The 20,780-nt window shown below is 36.2% G+C and overlaps 1 protein-coding gene across 1 annotated transcript in view; it reads right to left on the bottom strand.

Annotated features, from left to right (window-relative positions):
• Positions 1–20,780, bottom strand: part of LOC117403445 (follicle-stimulating hormone receptor-like) — a 29,094-nt gene that overhangs the window by 5,590 nt on the left and 2,724 nt on the right. The window contains exons 2-9 of the mRNA XM_034005607.3: positions 16,198–16,269; positions 7,935–8,009; positions 5,063–5,137; positions 3,828–3,902; positions 1,798–1,878; positions 1,357–1,425; positions 903–974; positions 274–459 (exon numbers count right to left, since the gene is read on the bottom strand). Of these exons, the coding sequence (XP_033861498.3) occupies positions 274–459; positions 903–974; positions 1,357–1,425; positions 1,798–1,878; positions 3,828–3,902; positions 5,063–5,137; positions 7,935–8,009; positions 16,198–16,269 (705 nt within the window). The remainder of the gene's footprint in view (positions 1–273; positions 460–902; positions 975–1,356; positions 1,426–1,797; positions 1,879–3,827; positions 3,903–5,062; positions 5,138–7,934; positions 8,010–16,197; positions 16,270–20,780) is intronic.

Genomic DNA, 20,780 nt, shown 5'->3' with positions numbered 1-20,780 from the left:
TTGCAATGTTATTATGCATAGTTACAATGTACTTAAAGTGTACATCATTTTGCACGATATAATCCTAATGCTAACCCTAACCCTAACCATAACCATAACCCTAACCATTTTATAATGCAATTGTATACTTACATATATCGTGCAAAAATATTTACACCTTAAGAACATTGTAACTATGCATAATAACATTGCAATTATGTGTAAGTACCCATGTATGTAATAAGTAACTACTATGTAAATACCATTACATTCTGAAGCAATTCAGCTACTCACTGATTTTTCTTCCAGTTTGCAAAGGCACAGCAGTGGCTGGCGTAGGTCAGGTTGGCTTCAATCAGTTCAGTAAAACTATCCAAGTTTGGCAGCTTTTTTAAATTGTAAGTAGAGGTAGCACTGAGTCTTTTAATATTCATGAGCATATTCTCTGGAATAGTGCTGATTTTTGTATTGGAAATATCCCTGTGAAGTCAAGTAAAATTAGCAGTTAAATTAATAGATAAAAGTCATTTATATTAGGATGGAAATACTAAATTGATAATAGTTTCGTTGATATATTTTCTAGAAGGTATCAGTATATGTCTTTCAATAATGCATATCGTTAATGATATAAAACTTTTACTTGTAACTTGTGTTTGGGTCAATGTAGTAAAGAATATGGGATTCTCAGCATATGGATTGATTTTCTTCATGTAGTTCCAATAGGAATCAATACAATGAAAACATGTTACTTTAGATATAAAGTCTTCAATGTAAGTACTTGCAATGTTAATTTTTTTTAAACTCAGATTAATGTGTTTCCCTGTATCTATCTGTTCAATAAACATTGCTCAGCGACACACAGGTGAGTTCAGTTCTCCTCATTACATTATACAATATTATACAATATTACCATGTCTACTTACAGAACTACCAGACCTTCTGCTGCCAGAAAAGCTTCACTGTGCACGTTTTCAAGAGGATTACCCATGAGAATTCTGTAAAATAACAAGCATGTATACAAAAAGGGTAACACGTTACATTGTGTCTCTAATTACTGTGTATTTAAGTAGTAGGTACATAGTAAACACATCTGTACTCACACAAAATTACAATGTTATTATGCATAGTCACAATGTACTTAACGTAAATATTTTTGCATGATATATGCAAGTACATAATTGTATCCAATAAGAGACATTTATGTGTACGCAGTTTAAATACAGAATACAGACTACAAAAGAAGCTGCCAAGATTTGTAATTAAAAACATCTTGTTGTACGATGTGTTATTACACTGTAATTACAGTGCAGTTACATAAACTTTATGTAAAATGTTATTAAAAAGTATAAAACCAAAAGTATTAATTAAGGATCTTACAGTTTCTCCAGTTTTGTGTTGTTAAATGCAAATCGTTGTACCTCATTAATCCCATTCTTTGGCAGGCGTCTGAAATGACAGCGCAAGTTTAATCACTGTTTTAAATGCCATGCTTCACTGTACACCTTCATGAAGTCCTTTAAAATGCTGTGTGTGGATCCAGAATTATAAATCCAATGAGATGTTAAACCATGGAATTAACTTGCACATTATCTCATTAGTCTAAACTTATAAGAGTGACTGTTGTTCAAATATACAAACAAGTTCCAATGGGAGACTGGAAGAGGTTAGAACATTTGGCCACTCAAATCAGTATTTCCGTAATTAATTATAGCTTCAAGTATGTTAAGTTGTATAACCAGCTACCTTTTTTGTAATAATTGTCAAAGGGTTTTTATTGAGCTAAATGGCACACTTATTGCAGTGTAGTCAGATACTTACAGTTCAGTTATATAGCTATTGCTCAGTCCTAGAAATGCATTTGTAGGGATCACTTGTATGTTTAGATTATCTTGAAGGTCCCTAAAAAGAAAACATGATTATGGTAAATACAGTATAGATGTAATCCTCCATTTCTGGTGAAATAACATGCTACGTTATACCTGAGTTATACATGCTACGTTATACCCGAGTTATACCTAATATACATTTTAGATTTATATTAAAAAGGTGCCACCGACAAAACACATCATCAAATAACACAGACTAAGACTAATAAACCAGGTTAACATTGTTTTTGAACAGGTAGGCTTGGTACCCCAAACTATATGAATTTTCTTGGAATGTCTGGGGTAGGGCATTCATTTTCAATTTGACTCCAATCAAACCCCTTGTTCAGTAATTATATCTTGGGATCCCGGAGTACTGAAATTGAAGAAGGAATCTATGAAAAAGATCTAGGAGTTTATGTTGACTCAGAAATGTCTTCATCTAGACAATGTGGGGAAGCTATAAAAAAGGCTAACAAAATGCTCGAATATATAGTGAAAGGTGTTGAATTTAAATCCAGGGAAGTAATGTTAAAACTTTACAATGCATTATTAAGACCTCATCTAGAATATTGTGTTCAGTTCTGGGCACCCCGCTACAAAAAGAATATTGCTGCTCTAGAAAGAGTGCAAAGAAGAGCAAACATAATTATTCCTGGTTTAAAAGGCATGTCATATGCAGACAGGCTAAAATAACTGAATCTATTCAGTCTTGAACAAAGAAGACTACGTGGTGATCTGATTCAAACATTCAAAACCCTAAAAGGTATAGACAATGTCGACCCAAGGGACTTTTTTGGCCTGAAAAAAAGAAACAAGGACCAGGGGTCACAAATGGAGATTAGATAAAGGGGCATTCACAACAGAAAATACAAGGCACTTTTTAAAACAGAGAATTGTGGGAGTCTGGAACCAACTCCCCAGTAATGTTGTTGAAGCTGACACCCTGGGATCCTTCAAGAAGCTGCTTGATGAGATTCTGGGATCAATAAGCTACTAACAACCAAACGAACAAGATGTGCCAAATGGCATCCTCTCATTTGTAAACTTTCTTATGTTCTTATGTTCTTAAGTGGATGATCATCCCTCCTTCAAAAATAGGTACATGATTTTAATAAGCAAGGCATTCCACAAGTGCAGTGGTACCCAGCTTGATAACTATGCACTACAAATGATGAACTACTGGATGTTCAGATATTGTACAATACCAGCATGTCTAAATGTGTTGTTCAGCATCAAACAGCCTCTCAGTTATATATTAAAATATATATATATATATATATATATATATATATATATATATATATATATATATATATAGTAAAAGGAACTCACCCACTCGGGTTCGTTGCCCCTTTAAGAATCTGACCCAGCACACAGAAATTGAGTTTTCAGCGCTGACGCGCTATTTTTTTAATAACACACAATAAAACAAAATACAAAATAAACACCTAGCTCTTTCTGAGCACTAACTACACACGCAGGAACCTAACTACCACAGGACGGCTAAGCCGTTTCCCTGTCCCAAAACTTAACCACACAGGTTTGCACTATACCTTTTACCTCGGGACTGCCAGGAAGCAGAGCACTCCCTTCTGCCTCCTTCTCCTTAGCAGCCCCAAGCAGACTGCCTGCTCTCCTTTTAAACCCCGCACCTGGGCCTAATTTCCAATAACGCCCAGGTGCGGATGATAATTAATAATAAAACAATTAAACTAAACAATAAAACAATTAGCAAACTAAATGAAACAATAAAGCAACACAAATCAAAACTGTGCATTTCCCTCGCAGGGAGGTTTTAACCCCCTCCCTGCTGTCTCTCACAACCCTCTATCTCACTATATATATATATATATATATATATATATATATATATATATATATATATTATAGCAGCGGTGCTCTAAAAGCACAACACTATGTTTTCTATAATTTAGAATAATAATAATAAAGAAAAAATAATCAGGCAGAAATGGAACTTACAATAGAAAGCCAGGCTGTCTGGAATTAATCTTTGAAAGATCTGGTAAAGAATTGAGGCCGGTATTTGATATGGTTCTGAGAAAGGAGAAAAACAAATCAAACATTAAGTAATTTAAAACATACTGTATTTCTGTGAGAAGTTGTACTGGTCAGTTTCTCTCTTTTATACTAGCGCGCAGACAGCTATGATAAATGAAAGTTTCTGAGATGTACAAGCCATTACTAGGCACTTAGGAATAGTTCCTGTGAGAAAGCAATAAATGACACAACTGGTGATTGAAACCAGACCCCTTCTGGTTACTTGGCCTTAATACAGAATTAAATCTAGTACTCAAATAAATCATTCCTGACACAAAATCAAGTGGGATTATCTGTTTCACTGCAGTTACTTCCACATTGTGATGTTGCTGAGGCTATGTACTTTCTCAGCTTTCAACAGTAGTTTACAGTATAAAGAAACATTCAAATAAAGAAACATAAAGAAACAGGGAAATCACGCTATTCAATTTAACAAAGTATTGCAAATTAAAAATACCAAATAGGTAGTTTTGGTGCATTTTTGTCTTCAGCGTTAGGAACGTTTTTGGTTGTCAATCCATGAATGTGTTTCAAGAGATGACACTGCTCAAGCATTACTGTATTCTGCTAGAGGTATACATTTACAAAACATACTAAACATGTTGAGTTGCATTTTTTTTTTAAATCAATCATGTTTGTGGTCTGTCTGCATTGTTCCAAAACTGTTCCAAAACTGCTGATTCATTGATAGGCCTGCTTGAAGTTAGTAGTAAACAGGTTAATTTAGGACTGAAGGTTCTGCTAGCCTGTGGTCTTTTTTCTCAACATGCTTTGACTAGAGTTTAGAAGCTGCTATTCAGTTCTAGTAGCCAGCCATAGATCAGCCAAAATGATCCTTTAGCAGTCTGTAGCATCTAGTGAACACCTACTCTGTGCTTCCAGTGATTCAAAAGAAAACTTGATCCACAGTAGGGGTTCGCTAGGTGGTGCTGGCGCTTACTAAAATAAGAACTGAAAATAATATAAGAAAATACAGCTGGTAGTGACTGAGGATTGACCAAGGCCTTGTGAAATGGAAAAGCATGTTGTTACTACACAACTCATCAACTACAGGACAGCGCGACTCAATCACCCACTGCTGTACTTGAAAATAGAGCTCAACGAGGACTATTCAACAGGTGTCTCTTTACTAATTCAACCGTTTTATTTTTACTTACAAATATTTTAAATTCGGGAGATTCTGAAAAGCATCTCTGTCAATGGTGACAAGGTTTTTTGACTTCTCTATCCTTCTGTTAAAAGAAAATGAAGAACAACAACAACAACAATATTAATAATGTTGATAAGGTCAGTAAGCCACTCACAGGCTCCTTCATTGATAGGCTCCATGCACAAGCAAATAGATATATATGTAAATATTGGTAATAAGAGTATGTATTGTGAATCGGGATGTAAAATACTGTACAAACATGAGAATGTGTTTGACTGGGAGGCCTGGCCTAATTGGAAAGGATAGAAAAACAGGTGAGAATGTGGTCAAGCTAAATTGGTTAATGTATTGCCAGTTTCGCCTGACCACATGTAAGGCTGTCCAGGGAACTGGTCCTTCATATTTGTCCCTGGGCATCAGCTACACTCCTCAGGAGCTGGGCTGTTAGCTGTTCCATCAGCTCATTGCGCTACATTGGGAGGTTGAAGCATCTCTTCACTGTCTTTTTTAGTATAACTTCATGGATGTTTCTAATGTATTTATATATTGTAATAGCTTTGTATTGACTCTCTTTTAAAAAATTGCTTTGTTTTTAAATGTTGTTTCTAATGTATTTTTTTATGTATCTGATGTAATTTTATTAACAATTACTGATGTATTTTATGCTATGTACAGCCTTTGACATGTTGTACAGGAAAAGGCGCTATATACAAATAAAATTGATTGATTGATTGATAAAGGAGGAGCAGGGAGAAAGCACTCCAGTTCTGCAAGCGACCCCAAAACAGCAGGGGCCTGTTACCTTGCTCCTTTACACTGCGATAGCCTTCGCTAAGATGACTATTCATTGTTTTGCATTTTGTTTGTATGAGGCCACTTTTGTTTTAGTGTAAAATCAGAGCATCTCATCTGCTATTCCTGCTGCTAGCTTGCCTTGAGCACAATGCTATCCTTCCACAATTTCACAGATCATTCGGTAACACTTTACAATGTGGTTCTAATTATTGTGGAGTTACATTGTAGTTACTTAGTAAATCCATGTGTACTTTCACATAATTACAATGTTATTATGTATAGTTGCAATGCACTTAATGTGTACATTTTTTGCACAGAAATATTTATACATTAAGTACATTGTAACTCTGCATAACAACATTGTAATTATGTGTAAGTACACAAGTAGTTACTAAGTAACTTCTATGTAAATACACAGTAATTAAAGACAAAATGTAAAGTGTTGCTGATAATTCTAATTTTAGTTTCCTAATATACACACAGATATATAAAATATATACAAAACGATATCAGAACAATGACATTCTGCAGCACAAAACTGATAATACTGCAAGGCAAGTAAAGCAGGATGCTTTTCATCTGTGAAAGTCGGAGAAGAGTATTGCCAGGTACAGGAAGTTCTACCCTGTCACCATTATGGCAAGGGCTCTGAAAAAGGCTAAAATATTTTCATTCTTCTGTGTTCAAAAGGTAGGGCAGTTGGAAGAACAGGTGCTGGTTTCAAACCATTCTTCAGACATCAGCAGGATTTTGCAAATGGGAATTGAAAGAAACGATCACTATTACTTTTGTGAAATTATTTCTGAGAGTGCTTGTGTGTATATGAGGTATTAAACAGCTTTGGTTAAAAACAGCCAACTTCCCAACGTTGCGGTATGTTTACATACCTTTGTCAAGGGAAAGTGTGTTTGAAAACAAACAGAGGAGGTACTTATAGGCTTTGGATGTCATGGCAACTACACTCATTTATTTCTATTTAAATCTATTAATGTGATTGTGATGTCATTCACCACATACTGTAGTTGATGATGAAATGATCTACTATTCCTTTCAATTTAAATCTTCAGGCATCATGGTACTGAGTTTATTTATCCATTTATTTATTTTTAGTCTTCTATATTGTACATTGTCTAATTTAATTTCTATTACATTTTTTTCAATACATTTTTGGCAAAATATACCATAAACTAGGTTGCTAGTTATGCATGAGGGATTTGCTAATATATATACCCTGCTTCTGCTTCTGCGTCCTACATTTACCTGTGTTGCAGAATCACTCCAGCAGAGGGAGCCTGTTCTGCGCTTACCTGTCTTGCAGGATTGCTCCACCAGAGGGAGCCCGTCCTGTACTTACCTGTGTTGCAGAATCACTCCAACAGAGGGAGCCTGTTCTGCGCTTACCTGTCTTGCAGGATCGCTCCACCAGAGGGAGCCCGTCCTGTACTTACCTGTGTTGCAGAATCACTCCAACAGAGGGAGCCTGTTCTGCGCTTACCTGTCTTGCAGGATTGCTCCACCAGAGGGAGCCCATCCTGTACTTACCTGTGTTGCAGAATCACTCCAACAGAGGGAGCCTGTTCTGCGCTTACCTGTCTTGCAGGATCGCTCCACCAGAGGGAGCCCGTCCTGTACTTACCTATGTTGCAGGATCACACCACCAGAGGGAGCCTATCCTGTACTTACCTGTGTTGCAGAATTACTCCAGCAGATGGAGCCTGTTCTGCGCTTACCTGTCTTGCAGGATCACTCCACCAGAGGGAGCCTGTCCTGCACTTACCTGTGTTACAGGACCATTCAACCAGAGGGAACGGTTCTTCATTTACCTGTGGACTGACTCACTCCAGCAGAGGGAACCTCTACACTACTTACCTGTCTCCACATATATATATTCCCCTTGACTCCAATGAGAATTCCTACGCATGCAACATTCTAGAAAGGATTACCAATTTGCATGCAACATATTAATATATCGCCTCTGTTCAATTAATTGAAAGGGACTCAATCATACATTTCTACATAGTGAATTGTCCACGTGGCAATGCCTTCAGCTGAAAAAAATAAAATAAGCCAGCGTTTTCACTTACATTTCATATAGCCGTAAAAGATTTGCAAAAACATTAGCCCCGATCTCTTCCAATGCTCCATTTTCCGAAATCATACTGTGGACAGAACACATTGAAAAGTAAGATAAATAAAAGTGTACTGTTGTATCAGTCTTGGCAGTCATCATTGCACAAACGTATTTCTGGGGCGATATAAAGAACTGATGCTCCACAAACCAGCTGTTCTGCATTCATACCAATAATAACAGCCACAACGGAAAACGTTATTATAAAGCTAAATTCATGTTGTGTGGGCTGAGGATTTGTCAAGCTGCTTTTCATAGGAAAGCCATAACTTTGAAAACACAAAAAACTGTACTTTCTTTTAAACGTTGTCTGCATGGTTTGCTCTGTTGCTTCCCCTGTGCCACCTCTGGGAGGGGTGGCATTGCATCGTCCAGGCCTGGAGGAATGTCTAAGCCTAGGAACAGTGGCCAAATCATACCTTCTAAACCTCTCTCTCATTCTCCAGGCATTGTTCCGCCAAGTGCACCATTCACTAAATGCAGGGCTGAAATTCTCAACAAACAAGTGCAGGTACTTATGTGCGTATCCGGGTGTAAACATTTAAAAAATTTAGACAATTTGAGCGCCAATGAATAAATACTTTTAAAATGTATACATATCTGTACACGATACATTTATGAATACAAAATAAGCCTTTTAAAATAAAATATAACCAATTCACCATAAACAAGGGAGCTGAAAATACTGAAAGCTTTGTACCCTCTGCTTTGCTTATATCAGTCATGTACTGCAATATAACACTTAAGTTAAACCTTAAATGACAAGCATTAAGAAATATTACACTATGCGGTAACTGCTGTAGAGAGGGAGTTTTGTTTCAAGATATTCTGAAAAAGGTAATGTTATAAAAAAATGGTATAAAAAAACAACTGTGCTAAAAAAATGATACAAAAAGGTATCTCAAACAATACACAATAGAGGCTAAAATACTCCTCTAATTTTTTATGTAAGAGGCATTAAAAAAATGATGTACTTGACTTGGCTATTTTAATCTCCATAATATTCTTTAAAATCATCCCCATGCTTTCCAGACCCTTGGTACTCACCTACAACAATATCTGGCCATGATATCATGTAGCTTTGGATTAGAAGGTATATCCCTGTTTCTTTTCTTTTCTTTTCTTTTTACTTATTACTTATCCTACAATAAATGATTATATGTGCTTCTCTGTTGTGTTTCTGTATAGATCAATTACCATGATCTATGCCAGAAAAATATTTTTCAGGCAGAAACAGTAGACATTTTTTTTAATCCCTGGTATTGTGGTTTTTGCAAAATAACCAAAGTGGCAAAAAACACATTTTCATAAAGTAATATCATTACTGTGGTTTAGTTCTGACTTTTTTCCAGATTTTACTTAAATAAACTCTTTAGAAAAGGGGGGCATTGTACAAAGAAAAAACACTTCACCATTTTGGTTTTCATTTACAGTTTTCATAACAGAAAATACTAGATAACAACAAAACAAAATGTAGATCACTATGCTTAACATGTATCTTGCATGACACCTCCATCTGTATCCCGATTCTGACTCGCTTATTAAAATCTGAAGCAGCACTTTCTTGATCCTGTTTTTGAATGTTAATCCCTACTGTCTCACACATCACTTGCCATTTTAGAAACTTTTGCAGAAATTCTGGCAAGGTGGTTAATCGGTGCAAGGAAAATTGCGTTATGATAATTATTTCTAATATTTATCAACTATGGAATTTATGGCGAACACTGACATGGATTTTTGCCTTCAAATTCATGTGCAGCAGTGATTGTTCAAAAATTCAGATAGCTTCTCTGCCGCACTAAAAATAATAATAATAATAATAATAATAATAAAATAGTAATAATAATTACTCCATACCACTGTTTTCACATCTTCTTTCGTTGATCAACCAATGAGCACTGACACAAAGTAAAATGGGCAGAGATTTATGAAGCATGCCAAAATAAAATCTGATCAGACTGAAAGCTCGGCCAATCAACATGCAGTGATTATACTGACGTTAATGGTGGCCAATAGCAGCTAACAGAAACATAAGCAGTATGACGAAACAAGAATGCAAGCAGCATGAACTGTGCTTTAGTGAAAGCGCATTTGAGAAACATTGCGCTAGTGGGCTGTGTGAGTGGATGGAATGCATCTGCGTTGGATGAAAAGCAGATTAAATAAGTCCCGGTACCCAGTACCGGCATCAAAATAAGTCCCGGTACGGAGTACCGGCACAATTTCACCTCTGACTAAATGTTTCAACCAAGAGATACCAGCTACTTCAGAATGACATTAATATTCATTGTTTAAGTTTTAATTACACCATTTCTGAACTATTTTCCAGTCTGTATCAGGTAATGACAACTAAAAAGTTGTTTGTTTTTTTAGGGGATATAGTGTAATATATTTTACTGGTAAATAATAAAAACAACATAAAGCACCTGTAATTAAATAAGTGAAAAGTTGATGGGGTTCTGTTATGTTTTTTTCCCCATGTTCATCACCAAGCAGAGAAATGTGTTTTCGGTTTTCTGAGCATACATTGTTCAAGGAGAAAGACTTCATTTTCTCAGACTTGACCTTAACATAGGAGAGTTGTTCATTTAAATTTAATTTGTTTCATTTTTATTTTGCATTGTTGTCTGTATAAATCTTGAAAGTATGGATATGTCACCCAAGACAGAAAAACAACTAAAATTAGCTTTCTCTGCATCAACAGCACATAGCACGATCATGCAAAACAACTACAGTCTGTGCTAAATGTTTAAAGTGCTCTTGATTTTTCTTTCTTTGTGTTCTTTCACAGAAAGCCTTTTACCATTTAAAAAAAGACATCCTTTTTGACTGTTTGCAGTTCACAAAACATTTTCCAGCTGGTTTAGAGAGAAGTGTTTTTTTTCTCTCACTTTTCAAATAAATGTTTAAAAGAACGGTCTTTAATGAAACCATTCTTAATTGTTTGTGAATAGGAGCCAATTAGCTACAGGGCTGTAGTGCAGGATTAGTGATGGGGTCTGTGAAACCAGCCATTAGATTTAAGCACCCTAACATTTCCATTCACTTCGTCTATCAATAAATAGATGTTAGTGCTGCAGTTCACAAGGAAAGGCTGTTTAGGCCAGGGGTAGCTAAATGTCAAATCTTAGAACACCATCTTGTTGCCATGAGGGTGTTTATCTAGAATGTTGGATAGCTTAGAATCCACTCTATCACACAACACACACCGTTACAAAGTCCTACCCTTGTTTATATAGTAACACATAGGCAGGGATGCAGTATTGTGTATGCAACCTACTCCAATAATGACTGGCCTTATCTGTGCTTATCTAGGTAATTTAGGAAATGGTCCTAAATGGCTTATGATAAAACTAATTGGCAGAACAAACAGGGTTTTTAGTTGCAGTGTTATTTTGTTGTGAAAGGATTACAAAATATATGCATTATAATTGCAGGGGCAATCTGTAAATATGACCCAAAAAGGAATGTTTATATATATAATTGCTTTAGGCCCTTGTCTTGTTTACAAAACAAAATTATAAGCCAGGTTGTTATGTTGAAGCTTAAATCAGTCATGCCAGAACATCTCCAGGATGGCAGGTCACAGATACAAAGTGTTCACATAAGTAAATAACAGGTTCCTCTCTGCTGTGAAAATACAGTAAATATTTGTTTTAATTACACAGTGAATGACATCATGAATCATGGGGTCATCTCTAATGCCAACTCCTATAAACGATTAACATTAAGCAGAGGAAAGGTTAAAGTACTCAGTGGATTTTCCAGTGGTGTATGTTATACAGTACCTACAATGTTTAATGTACTGTAAGAGCAGCATGTATACAGCCTATAGATATAACAAATCAAGGTTGCTGAGACAACACTGGATGTGGAAACATGATAAATCCACCCTCACAAGAGCAGATTCAAATTAGATTAGGTTCAAACCCAGAGTTTTCTGTTTCCCAGTAACAAACTGTTCAAAGAAACCCACGCACAATATTTTCGACAAGGGACTGCTGAATGTATTTTTGGATTTGCAGAGAGGCTTTTTGCTGAAATAATAATTGTTGACTGTTACTTTATCAGTGACCAGCGTGAGCCTCTTGCCAGGCGTGATAAAGATGCACACATGTATCCCAAGTCAAGGTTGTGGTATGATCCCCATTGTGGTGGGAGGCAATGGGAACGGATTCACAAGCATATCACACATGCAGAGCCAAAATGGCCAGTGCAGAGATAACAGCCACAGGAAAGTAATTATTGTTAATTATTGAAGTAAGTGAATAACTGAGAGAAAATTGAAACTTGTGCTAATTTTATCTGAACTTTGCAACAATGTCCATTTTTAAAAAAAAAAAAAAATTTCATCTGCCAGGTTAAGAAGTAACTTTGAAAAGGTATGTTTTTTGAGATGTTGAAGCACAGAGGGGGTCATGGAAAGTATCATGTGCTGGCTGATGTAACTCAAGCCTCATGCTTTAATGGACAAACATAAATCTAACTACAGTATCTGGAAATAACTGGGTATGTTTCCGCTATTCTACAGTTGTTGATAAACTTGAACGACAAGGGGAAATATGGTAAAACTATTAGAATCTAAGTGAAGTAGACACACGCTTTGGAAAGTGCGTTCTTCAGTACAATGCAGTTCCCTGAAGAAGGCTCTAAATGAAACTTGTCGACTCAATTCCTATAGTTTTCCCTTAGAATCCTGATTGAGGTTGAGATTGAAGTTATGGATCTAGCTCTGTGTTTCTCACAATGTGTTCAGGATGTGGAATTATATAACAATCATGCAGAACCCAATTGGATGCCCATTTCAATAATCCCAATAATGGCACTTTTAAAAAGGCATGGAGTACAGCAGCACGTACATTGTTTTGCTATAAGTCAGACATTGCATTGTTTCCCTTTTAGACCATTGATACATATCAAATGTTTTTTTTACATTTTGTACTATACATCATGTTCCATATCAAAGACTAAACATCTATACAAAAGACAAAATAATACATTATTATTTAAAAAGCAAAAGCACAATGACTAGGCTATGCCAGTTCCTTTCCCATGTGTGCCACATTTGTGAACTGGAGAAAATATGGAATGTTTTTTTTTTCATCTAGAGCAAACAGACACACATCAATAGCCTAGATCAGGGGGTTTCAACCTTTTTTTTAAATAGTACTCCTGTCTGGAGTTTTCAGCTCAAGTGCAATTTTCATTTGACTAAATGGTATCGCAATTGCAATAAAAGGCACAATATTATGATTAACACATTTCTTTTTACCACATTTATTTAATATATAATTTATGTCACAACAGTTTGAGACTGACAAACTCCTGGTTTAGGACAGCATACCAAACAGTAATTCTTAAAATTTTTAATTACATGTCTCTGGATGCACAGAATTAAACGATAGTAGTCAAGAATCTCTTTGGAAACAGTCGTATTCACTTTCTATTCAGCAAAGTCATAAATAATACAAAATAGTCTGCACTGTAAATGTTTATCATATTACCATTTACTTCCCATCTCAGCATAATGTTGTGTGCTTGTGACAAAGATCGAATGATTCTTGATGTTAGATCTCCCTCCCGACCTGCGAGGCAACTGTGTAAAGGGATACAGAGTACCCTGGACTGGTTGGCTCGACAATTCATTCCCAGGGTTAGGTGGAAGTCGGCCAGCTAGAAAGGGGACGGAGCTACAGTACACTAAATCAATGACCCGGATGGGAAACGTGTGGCATCCGCGGATTGGAGGAGCAAATGCGCTTGTTAACCAAGGGGTCATGGTTGACGGTATTTAAGGGGACGTAGTGATCTGATCTGTTCCTTTGTAAATGGTTAATTAACCTAACTGAAAGGAGAAACTGTGTTGGGATACCATGAGTGTTTGTTTTGTTTATTGTCGTTGCTAAATTATACTTGTTTGTTATTATTTAGATTGCTAAACACGATCCAGGAGCTGTCACTAAAGGCCAGCACGAACCTAGACATCACAGCACTTTGTATCACCACTGAACTGTATTTTCACTACGAGCACTAGAACACTGTGGATGGGTGTTTGGGTTTGTGTATGTGTTACGTGTGGGTGAAATAAAATGGGACTGTTATTATTTCGGGGCCAACCCGTGGATTATAAATAAGCAATACACGGCGCTTTATTGCTTCTCATTGACATTGTTTATTGTTTACTGCTGTTTGCCATCAGGCCACTGGCTTTAAAAAAATACATTAAACAACATTGCACCTGGATTATAATTGTTTGTCTGTTTATTGATCACCTGCACCTGCATACTGCTAACCACTTTGCCACAGTGCCAATTAAAATGTTTACAATATCAAAAACATTAACTTCAAGACAAAACTATAATAAGTAACATTGATAAACTTGTTTTTATTAAAGCTAACATGAAAATTATCCAGAGGGATTTGGTATACTTCCGCTTTGGACTTTGTGTACTCTTGTGCTTTCTTCTTCGTTTTTCTTTTGCAAGTAAGATTAGAAATGGATCCATTTCAACCAGCCGCTATTGCTGTTACTAAAAACGCAGCCGCTCCTAATAAATAAAACAAACTCCGTCAAAGTATAAGTACAGTATATTGTGATTATTATTTATGTTTACCGGAGCATTTATACTTCTAATAAATACAGAAATATTGTGCTTCACTGATTAGTATTCAATTATATGACAAGATGAAAACACCAAAGTGAATGAGAAGCACAGACCGCTCTCCATTGGCAGAATCACCAGACCCCTGCTTCACCCACTCGTATCAGAGTGGAAGATCCACTCAATCGACATCACGCATGCGTACAGTTGGACAGTACGGACATGATAGATTCTGTGTTTTTTTTATCTGCGGTTCATTTTCTTTTAATTTTATTACCTGTGCATTTCTATTCATTTTATTATTTGTACACGCACAGCCGGTTGAAAACCCCTTGCCTAGATTATTAAAACTATTTTCACAAAAAAAAACAAAAAAAACACAACCAATAAAATGAACAAAAGCAGAAATAAACAACATGTCAACTACTTTTTAAATTTGTTGGTGTTTCCTTTTTTTAAATAAACATTGCGCTAATAACCATTTGAAGTAGCTTTGATAATCTTGTGCTTTGGTAGGCTGCTTCTGTTTATGCGTAGTCAGACAGGCACTCTCGCTTATTAACATAAACATTGGTACAATAATAAGTGTTCATACTGATTTATGCATTTGGGTCACTATGTGCTGTAGATAACTAAAGAGACAATGTTGTAATTTTAGAAGGTATCCTGGTATGAAAAGCCTCTGAAGTCCCTGATTATTATTCATTATATATTTGAAACTACTATTTTGCATACAATTTCGTCCATTACAATTTAATGACTGCTAACTGAACTATGTATTATTATTATTATTATTATTATTATTATTATTATGAAGAAGAAGAAGAAGAAGAAGAAGAAGAAGAAGAAGAAGAAGAAGAAGAAGAAGAAGAAGAGCAGCAGTGTGGAGTAGTGGTTAGGGGCTCTGGACTCTTGATCGGAGGGTTGTGGGTTCAATCCCAGGTGGGGGACACTGCTGCTGTACCCTTTGAGCAAGGTACTTTACCTAGATTGCTTGAGTAAAAAACCCAACTGTATAAATGGGTAATTGTATGTAAAAAATAATGTGATATCTTGTATCAATTGTAAGTTGCCCTGGATAAGGGTGTCTGCTAAGAAATAAAGAATAATAATAATAAAGAAGAAGAATTACATCAGTAATAAAACAAACTTAAATTAGATGGATGCAGTAATTGTATCAATTAAATATATGATCAAAACCAAGATTAACTGAGATTAATTGTTTTAATCTCAAGATTAATCACAATTCATCTTTTTAATTGCTTGACAGAACCTAGTAAATACAGTACTCTGTAAATACACAGTAATTAGGGACACTTCATGTAAAGTGTTACCCAGGATCCTTGATGTGCCGAGGGTTTATATACAGACTGAGCGGTTTATTGTATTTGCAACAGAGTCATGAACCTGCATTCCAATAAACTAGGCCTGGCAAAAAGCAAGCAGCAGCAGGTGTGTCCTGGACTAGATAAAGCAATGTGACTTATCTCTGCACAGGCCCATTTACTGGTTTGTTGCCAGCAACCTTGATAACAACGCTTTTCAACATATTTGTTTCAGCAATCCTGGAAATCGTTCTTAGCTAACTAATACAAATAAAAATAGAAACATACGTACATGCTGGATAGTCCATTGAGTCCTGAAAAGGCATCGCTTGGAAACACTTTCAACTTTGTCTGCTTAATTAACCTGAAAGAAAAGAACATGCCATAAAATGCACCCAAACTCAAGTACTTCATTTTTTGTTTTTTTCTGTTGCGATATTCCCAAGCGGGTTATGTTCCTAATTTAGTTAAGCACTAACACCCTGATTCCAGGGGATCAGCATCTAGGGCGTGATTGTGATTACATCCAGTTTTATTATTGTGAGTTTATAATACATTTTAATTCAGATACAAGTGTGTTACCCTTATATGGACTTGTTTACGATAATATAAAGTGTTAGATATTGCACTGACATGCACTGTATCCAAGATTCAAAGTGAGTGAATTTACTACCACAGCCCAGACAGGAAAACTGGCTGAATAGAAAAAAAAGAAAATAACTACCCAATCCTAAATACAATAATAGCTATCTGGAATAGCTAAATATATGGACTTAAATGTGAAATAAAAAAACAAGTGACTTTTTGAGGAATGTTTCATTTTGTGCAAGTTACAGAGATAAGATCACATCCCCCTATGAGCCAGCGGGTAAGCCCACTTACATTTAAGAAGACCTCAGGGGATTTTCCACCAAGGCAGGGTGCTTTGTGAGTGCATGTGTGTGAGTGAGTGCATATAGGGTGAGAGGGTTGGGGAGGTTGCATTATTAACTGAAAGGTTGTGTAAGGTTTAGTTTGTGAGGTTTCAGAATGGAGCTGGATATTGTCCGTGATGAGCTTCTTCCCAAGAGACACTGGTCCTGGAGGAAGACAAGATCTAGCGTCTTGCTTTCCAAGCATGTTTAACAGGCCCAAGAGTGTACTCTGAACACGCCTATCTGAATACAAATCTGTTTCTGTAAGGAATAATACGTTTCCCGAAAACCCATCTCTGTACCACTTGTTCTCTTTGGACTTTTGACAGGCCCATGGAAAGCATTCCTATCTTTCAGACCAACCCCTAGATGCTGTATTATTAATCGGTCCATCTAGACTGCAAGCAAAAGAACTTCTACAAGTCAGAACAGGTTATCCAACAGCTGAATCAGTCAGCGTGCTGAGAAAAACTTGGTTAGAAAGACCCATTGTTTCCTTTTTGTGTTCTCATTCATTTTCGTATTTTGTGCTTTGAATAAGGAGAACGTGCCAGTGAACACAGTCCATATCTTTTTGTTCTTTTTAAGTGTAATTCATGTGTGTGTGTGTGTTTTAAAGCTTACTATTTTTATAACTTTTAGTAGAGTTGTCTGAAGTGTACAGTGTGTGCCTGGGATCTGTGAAGCTCTTACTCTGAAGATTTCCGGTTTGTCATTATAATCACTGATTAGTTCATGATAATGCTTTGTAAGTCTTATTTTATTGCTGCAGTTTTGTCTCTGGGGATATTTTTGTTTTGAGGAACAAGGCTAAAAAGACGTGGTCTAGTAATTCCTTGAACCAGACAAGACGATTTATGATTTATCTAATAACATTTTTGACAGATCAGACTTCCTGTGCCTGATCAAGTTGCATCAAGTTGGTTACAATCCAATCTTGTGAACTTAAGTTAGGAGACCTGGACCGTATGCTCCTAACTAGACACTGGAGAATGTGGAGAGCTCTGGCTATGCTTTGGAAGAACATGATAGATTTGGAGGACCACCTGTAATGGTTTGGACAGGCGTAATTTACATTTCAAAACCTTGCACATAACTGACAATGGCAATGTGAGGGGCAGGAGCTTTGCTGATGTCTTTCATCTGGATCGTAACATGAGGCTGGAAGTCAACCATGATCAGAACGACGATGCTATTGAGGCCATTGATGATTTTATTGAGTGCATGGTTACCACATTATCCCCTGAACCTTACACCACAGATACGTCAAGAACTCACGCAGACCTAAATTAGGAATCTCATCAGGAGCTGCCAGTAACACAACTTGTGGAGGACATCCGCAATATACAAATCACTGGAGGAAGCAACTCATCTTAGAACTCTCTGTCAATGTTCTTGGGGAAGTAACTTATTTTCATGCAAAGTAAATAGTTTTATATCTTAGACTTGCACACTTTTATTATTAATTCAATTATTCCATTAGTTATATAATGTGTCAATGTAGTTCACATAATAAAACTCACAAAGACAAAGTTTCTAATTTTATAACTTTTTTTTGTAGCACTACTGTACAGTATTTATTGAAATCAGGAAAACTGCAATTTATTATGGGGCATACATAAGCATGTAATGACATGGTAATAACTGGGTAACTATCAATACTGTCTGTTCTTACATGGTAACTGCTGGTTATACAAGTGTGTAATTACATGACAATGATCCATACAATGGTGTTACCATGTTGTTATATGACGTAACAACATGGTGTTCACAAGTCCATTTCCATGTAATTATACAGTAGTTTCCATCTAAGAGCAAGAGTTGTGTATGCTTCATAATCTAAAATGATACCTGAAATTAAAAGGCTTACCTGTCAAAATTTGTAATTTCCCAGTAATACAATATCCTCTGTAATCTAAAATGCAGACTATTTTCCCTACTTGATTGTAACTAGTGGCATCCTAGTTCATGTTAGGTTGGCTGGTTTGTGGAGTTGACTGTTTGCTAATGTTTGGTCAATAGCCTCATTGTTTCCCAATGAATAACCTGCCTGCTTTGCACTCTCATTACAATTAATGTGTGTTTATCTGTAGGATACAGAAACATGATGTTTTTTTCTGAAACCCATGTCACTATTGTTAGGTGATTGTCAACACCCAGCTGCAAGTATCATATGACTCTCCCGTCCAAATGTTCTTACCTAAATAAACAGAGAGACTATAAACAGCTAAACGTACAGAGATGTAGGTAATGAACTGACACATTTATTGTGGGAATGTTTACCCTAGGAAAAACAGGTTCAGTCCTTGTCTGGGAATGTTCTGGAATTTGTCCTGGAATTAAGAAAAAAGGCAGAGAAATAATACTGTTAGACCAAGGTCTTCCTTTACTGTTAGACAAACGTTTCTCATAATGACTGAAATAGGAAGGCGGTATAATTTCTATCTGTTTGAAAGTTGTTTTAATGATGTGTCTGGAAGCATGCACTAAATAAACATCCCAGGAGGTCGGGAATGCAAGGAAACCTACACTTACCTTATTGAACCTTGTCTGTCGGTCATCGGTAATTATCTATAGTCATTAAGAACTCTAAAATTCAACGATTACCTAACAGAACAATTACACATGGTAATATTCTCTACATAAAATAATAATAATAACAAAAAACAGGCAAACTGGACCTAAATGTACCATTACTTTAAAACACCAGTCCATGTAATCTTTGTCTTGATAGACCCTTTGTTGAAAAGCTAATGACCCATTCTGTTTCACAAACGATTCTACTAGAAGCCTTTTACTATGTGTGAGGAAAGAGCTGCTATGCACAGTACTTGTGGGGGAAACAGATAAAGGTAAGCTGAGAGAGACTGACATGCATCAGATACTGTGTTGCTTTAGCCCCATAGCTTCTGCTGGTTGAGCTCTGATTCTGTACCATCCTTCTAAACAATGTACCTTCCTGTACCTTCCTTCTAAACAATGTAACATTTATCCCAGGCTGAAGTTCCCAGTGTCGTATGCAGTGGGGATCTTACCCACATGATATAGTATGATGGCATTAGGTGGTAAACAGAATTACCTCTAACTGTGCTTTGTCATTGTCTCAGTTTTGACCCCAGGATCTTTTACCTTTTTAGCTATTACAAAAGCCAAGACAAGATGTTCTGTAATGCTTTAATTTGGAAATGTCCCAATTCAAAGTGTTTCAATGGATCACTTTTCTAACTGCAATAATTCTAAAACCACATAAAAGGTTATATAAAAGCACAAAGTTATAAATTAAGGAGACAAAGGTCATGGAAAGTCCCATGGCGTAACTCTGAGGAACAATTTATAAAACAACAAAGGAACTTTGTGTTTTGAAGTATTTTTTGTATTTATAATTAATTATCTACAAAAGCACAAATTGTTCAAAATACAGTTAGAAAAATCCCTAAAACATAAAATAAACTGAAACTAAACTGTACATAACAAATCAGAGAGCTATATCTCATGTAAGCGCTTACATTTCTGCACACAGACCCCCTTTTTTGTTTAACTTTACATTTGGTTTCTTTTGTTCTATTGGGTCTCAGTGCTTCCTCTTGCATTACTAGCTGTAAAGAACTGTAATGTAACCCTGACATTGCTTGAGTGACAATGCAAACAAAAAGCCATTCAGTTTTCTAGCTCCATTGTCTTGGAATAAACAGGAAGAATTGATACTGTGTCGATACCTTTAAATTTCAAAGAAAAAAATAACTGACATTGATGTAGGTGAGATAGGTTTAACTAAATGGAAAAATAAGTATTGATGTTACAAAGCTTCAGCATAACAGCCATTAACACATCAGATCTTGCATGTTGTTTTTTGCTAGTTGTGTAACAGTAGCAGTTTGGTGCCGACCACACAAAGTGCTTATTTGAAAGAGTCTAATTATTTTGACACAGTCTAAGGAGAAAAGGCTGTTGTACAGCGCTC

This window comes from Acipenser ruthenus, chromosome 5, assembly GCF_902713425.1.
Source record: "Acipenser ruthenus chromosome 5, fAciRut3.2 maternal haplotype, whole genome shotgun sequence".
Taxonomy (NCBI): Eukaryota; Metazoa; Chordata; class Actinopteri; order Acipenseriformes; family Acipenseridae; genus Acipenser; species Acipenser ruthenus.
Note: the sequence above shows the minus strand (reverse complement) of the source record. Positions and strands in the feature narration are given on the sequence as shown.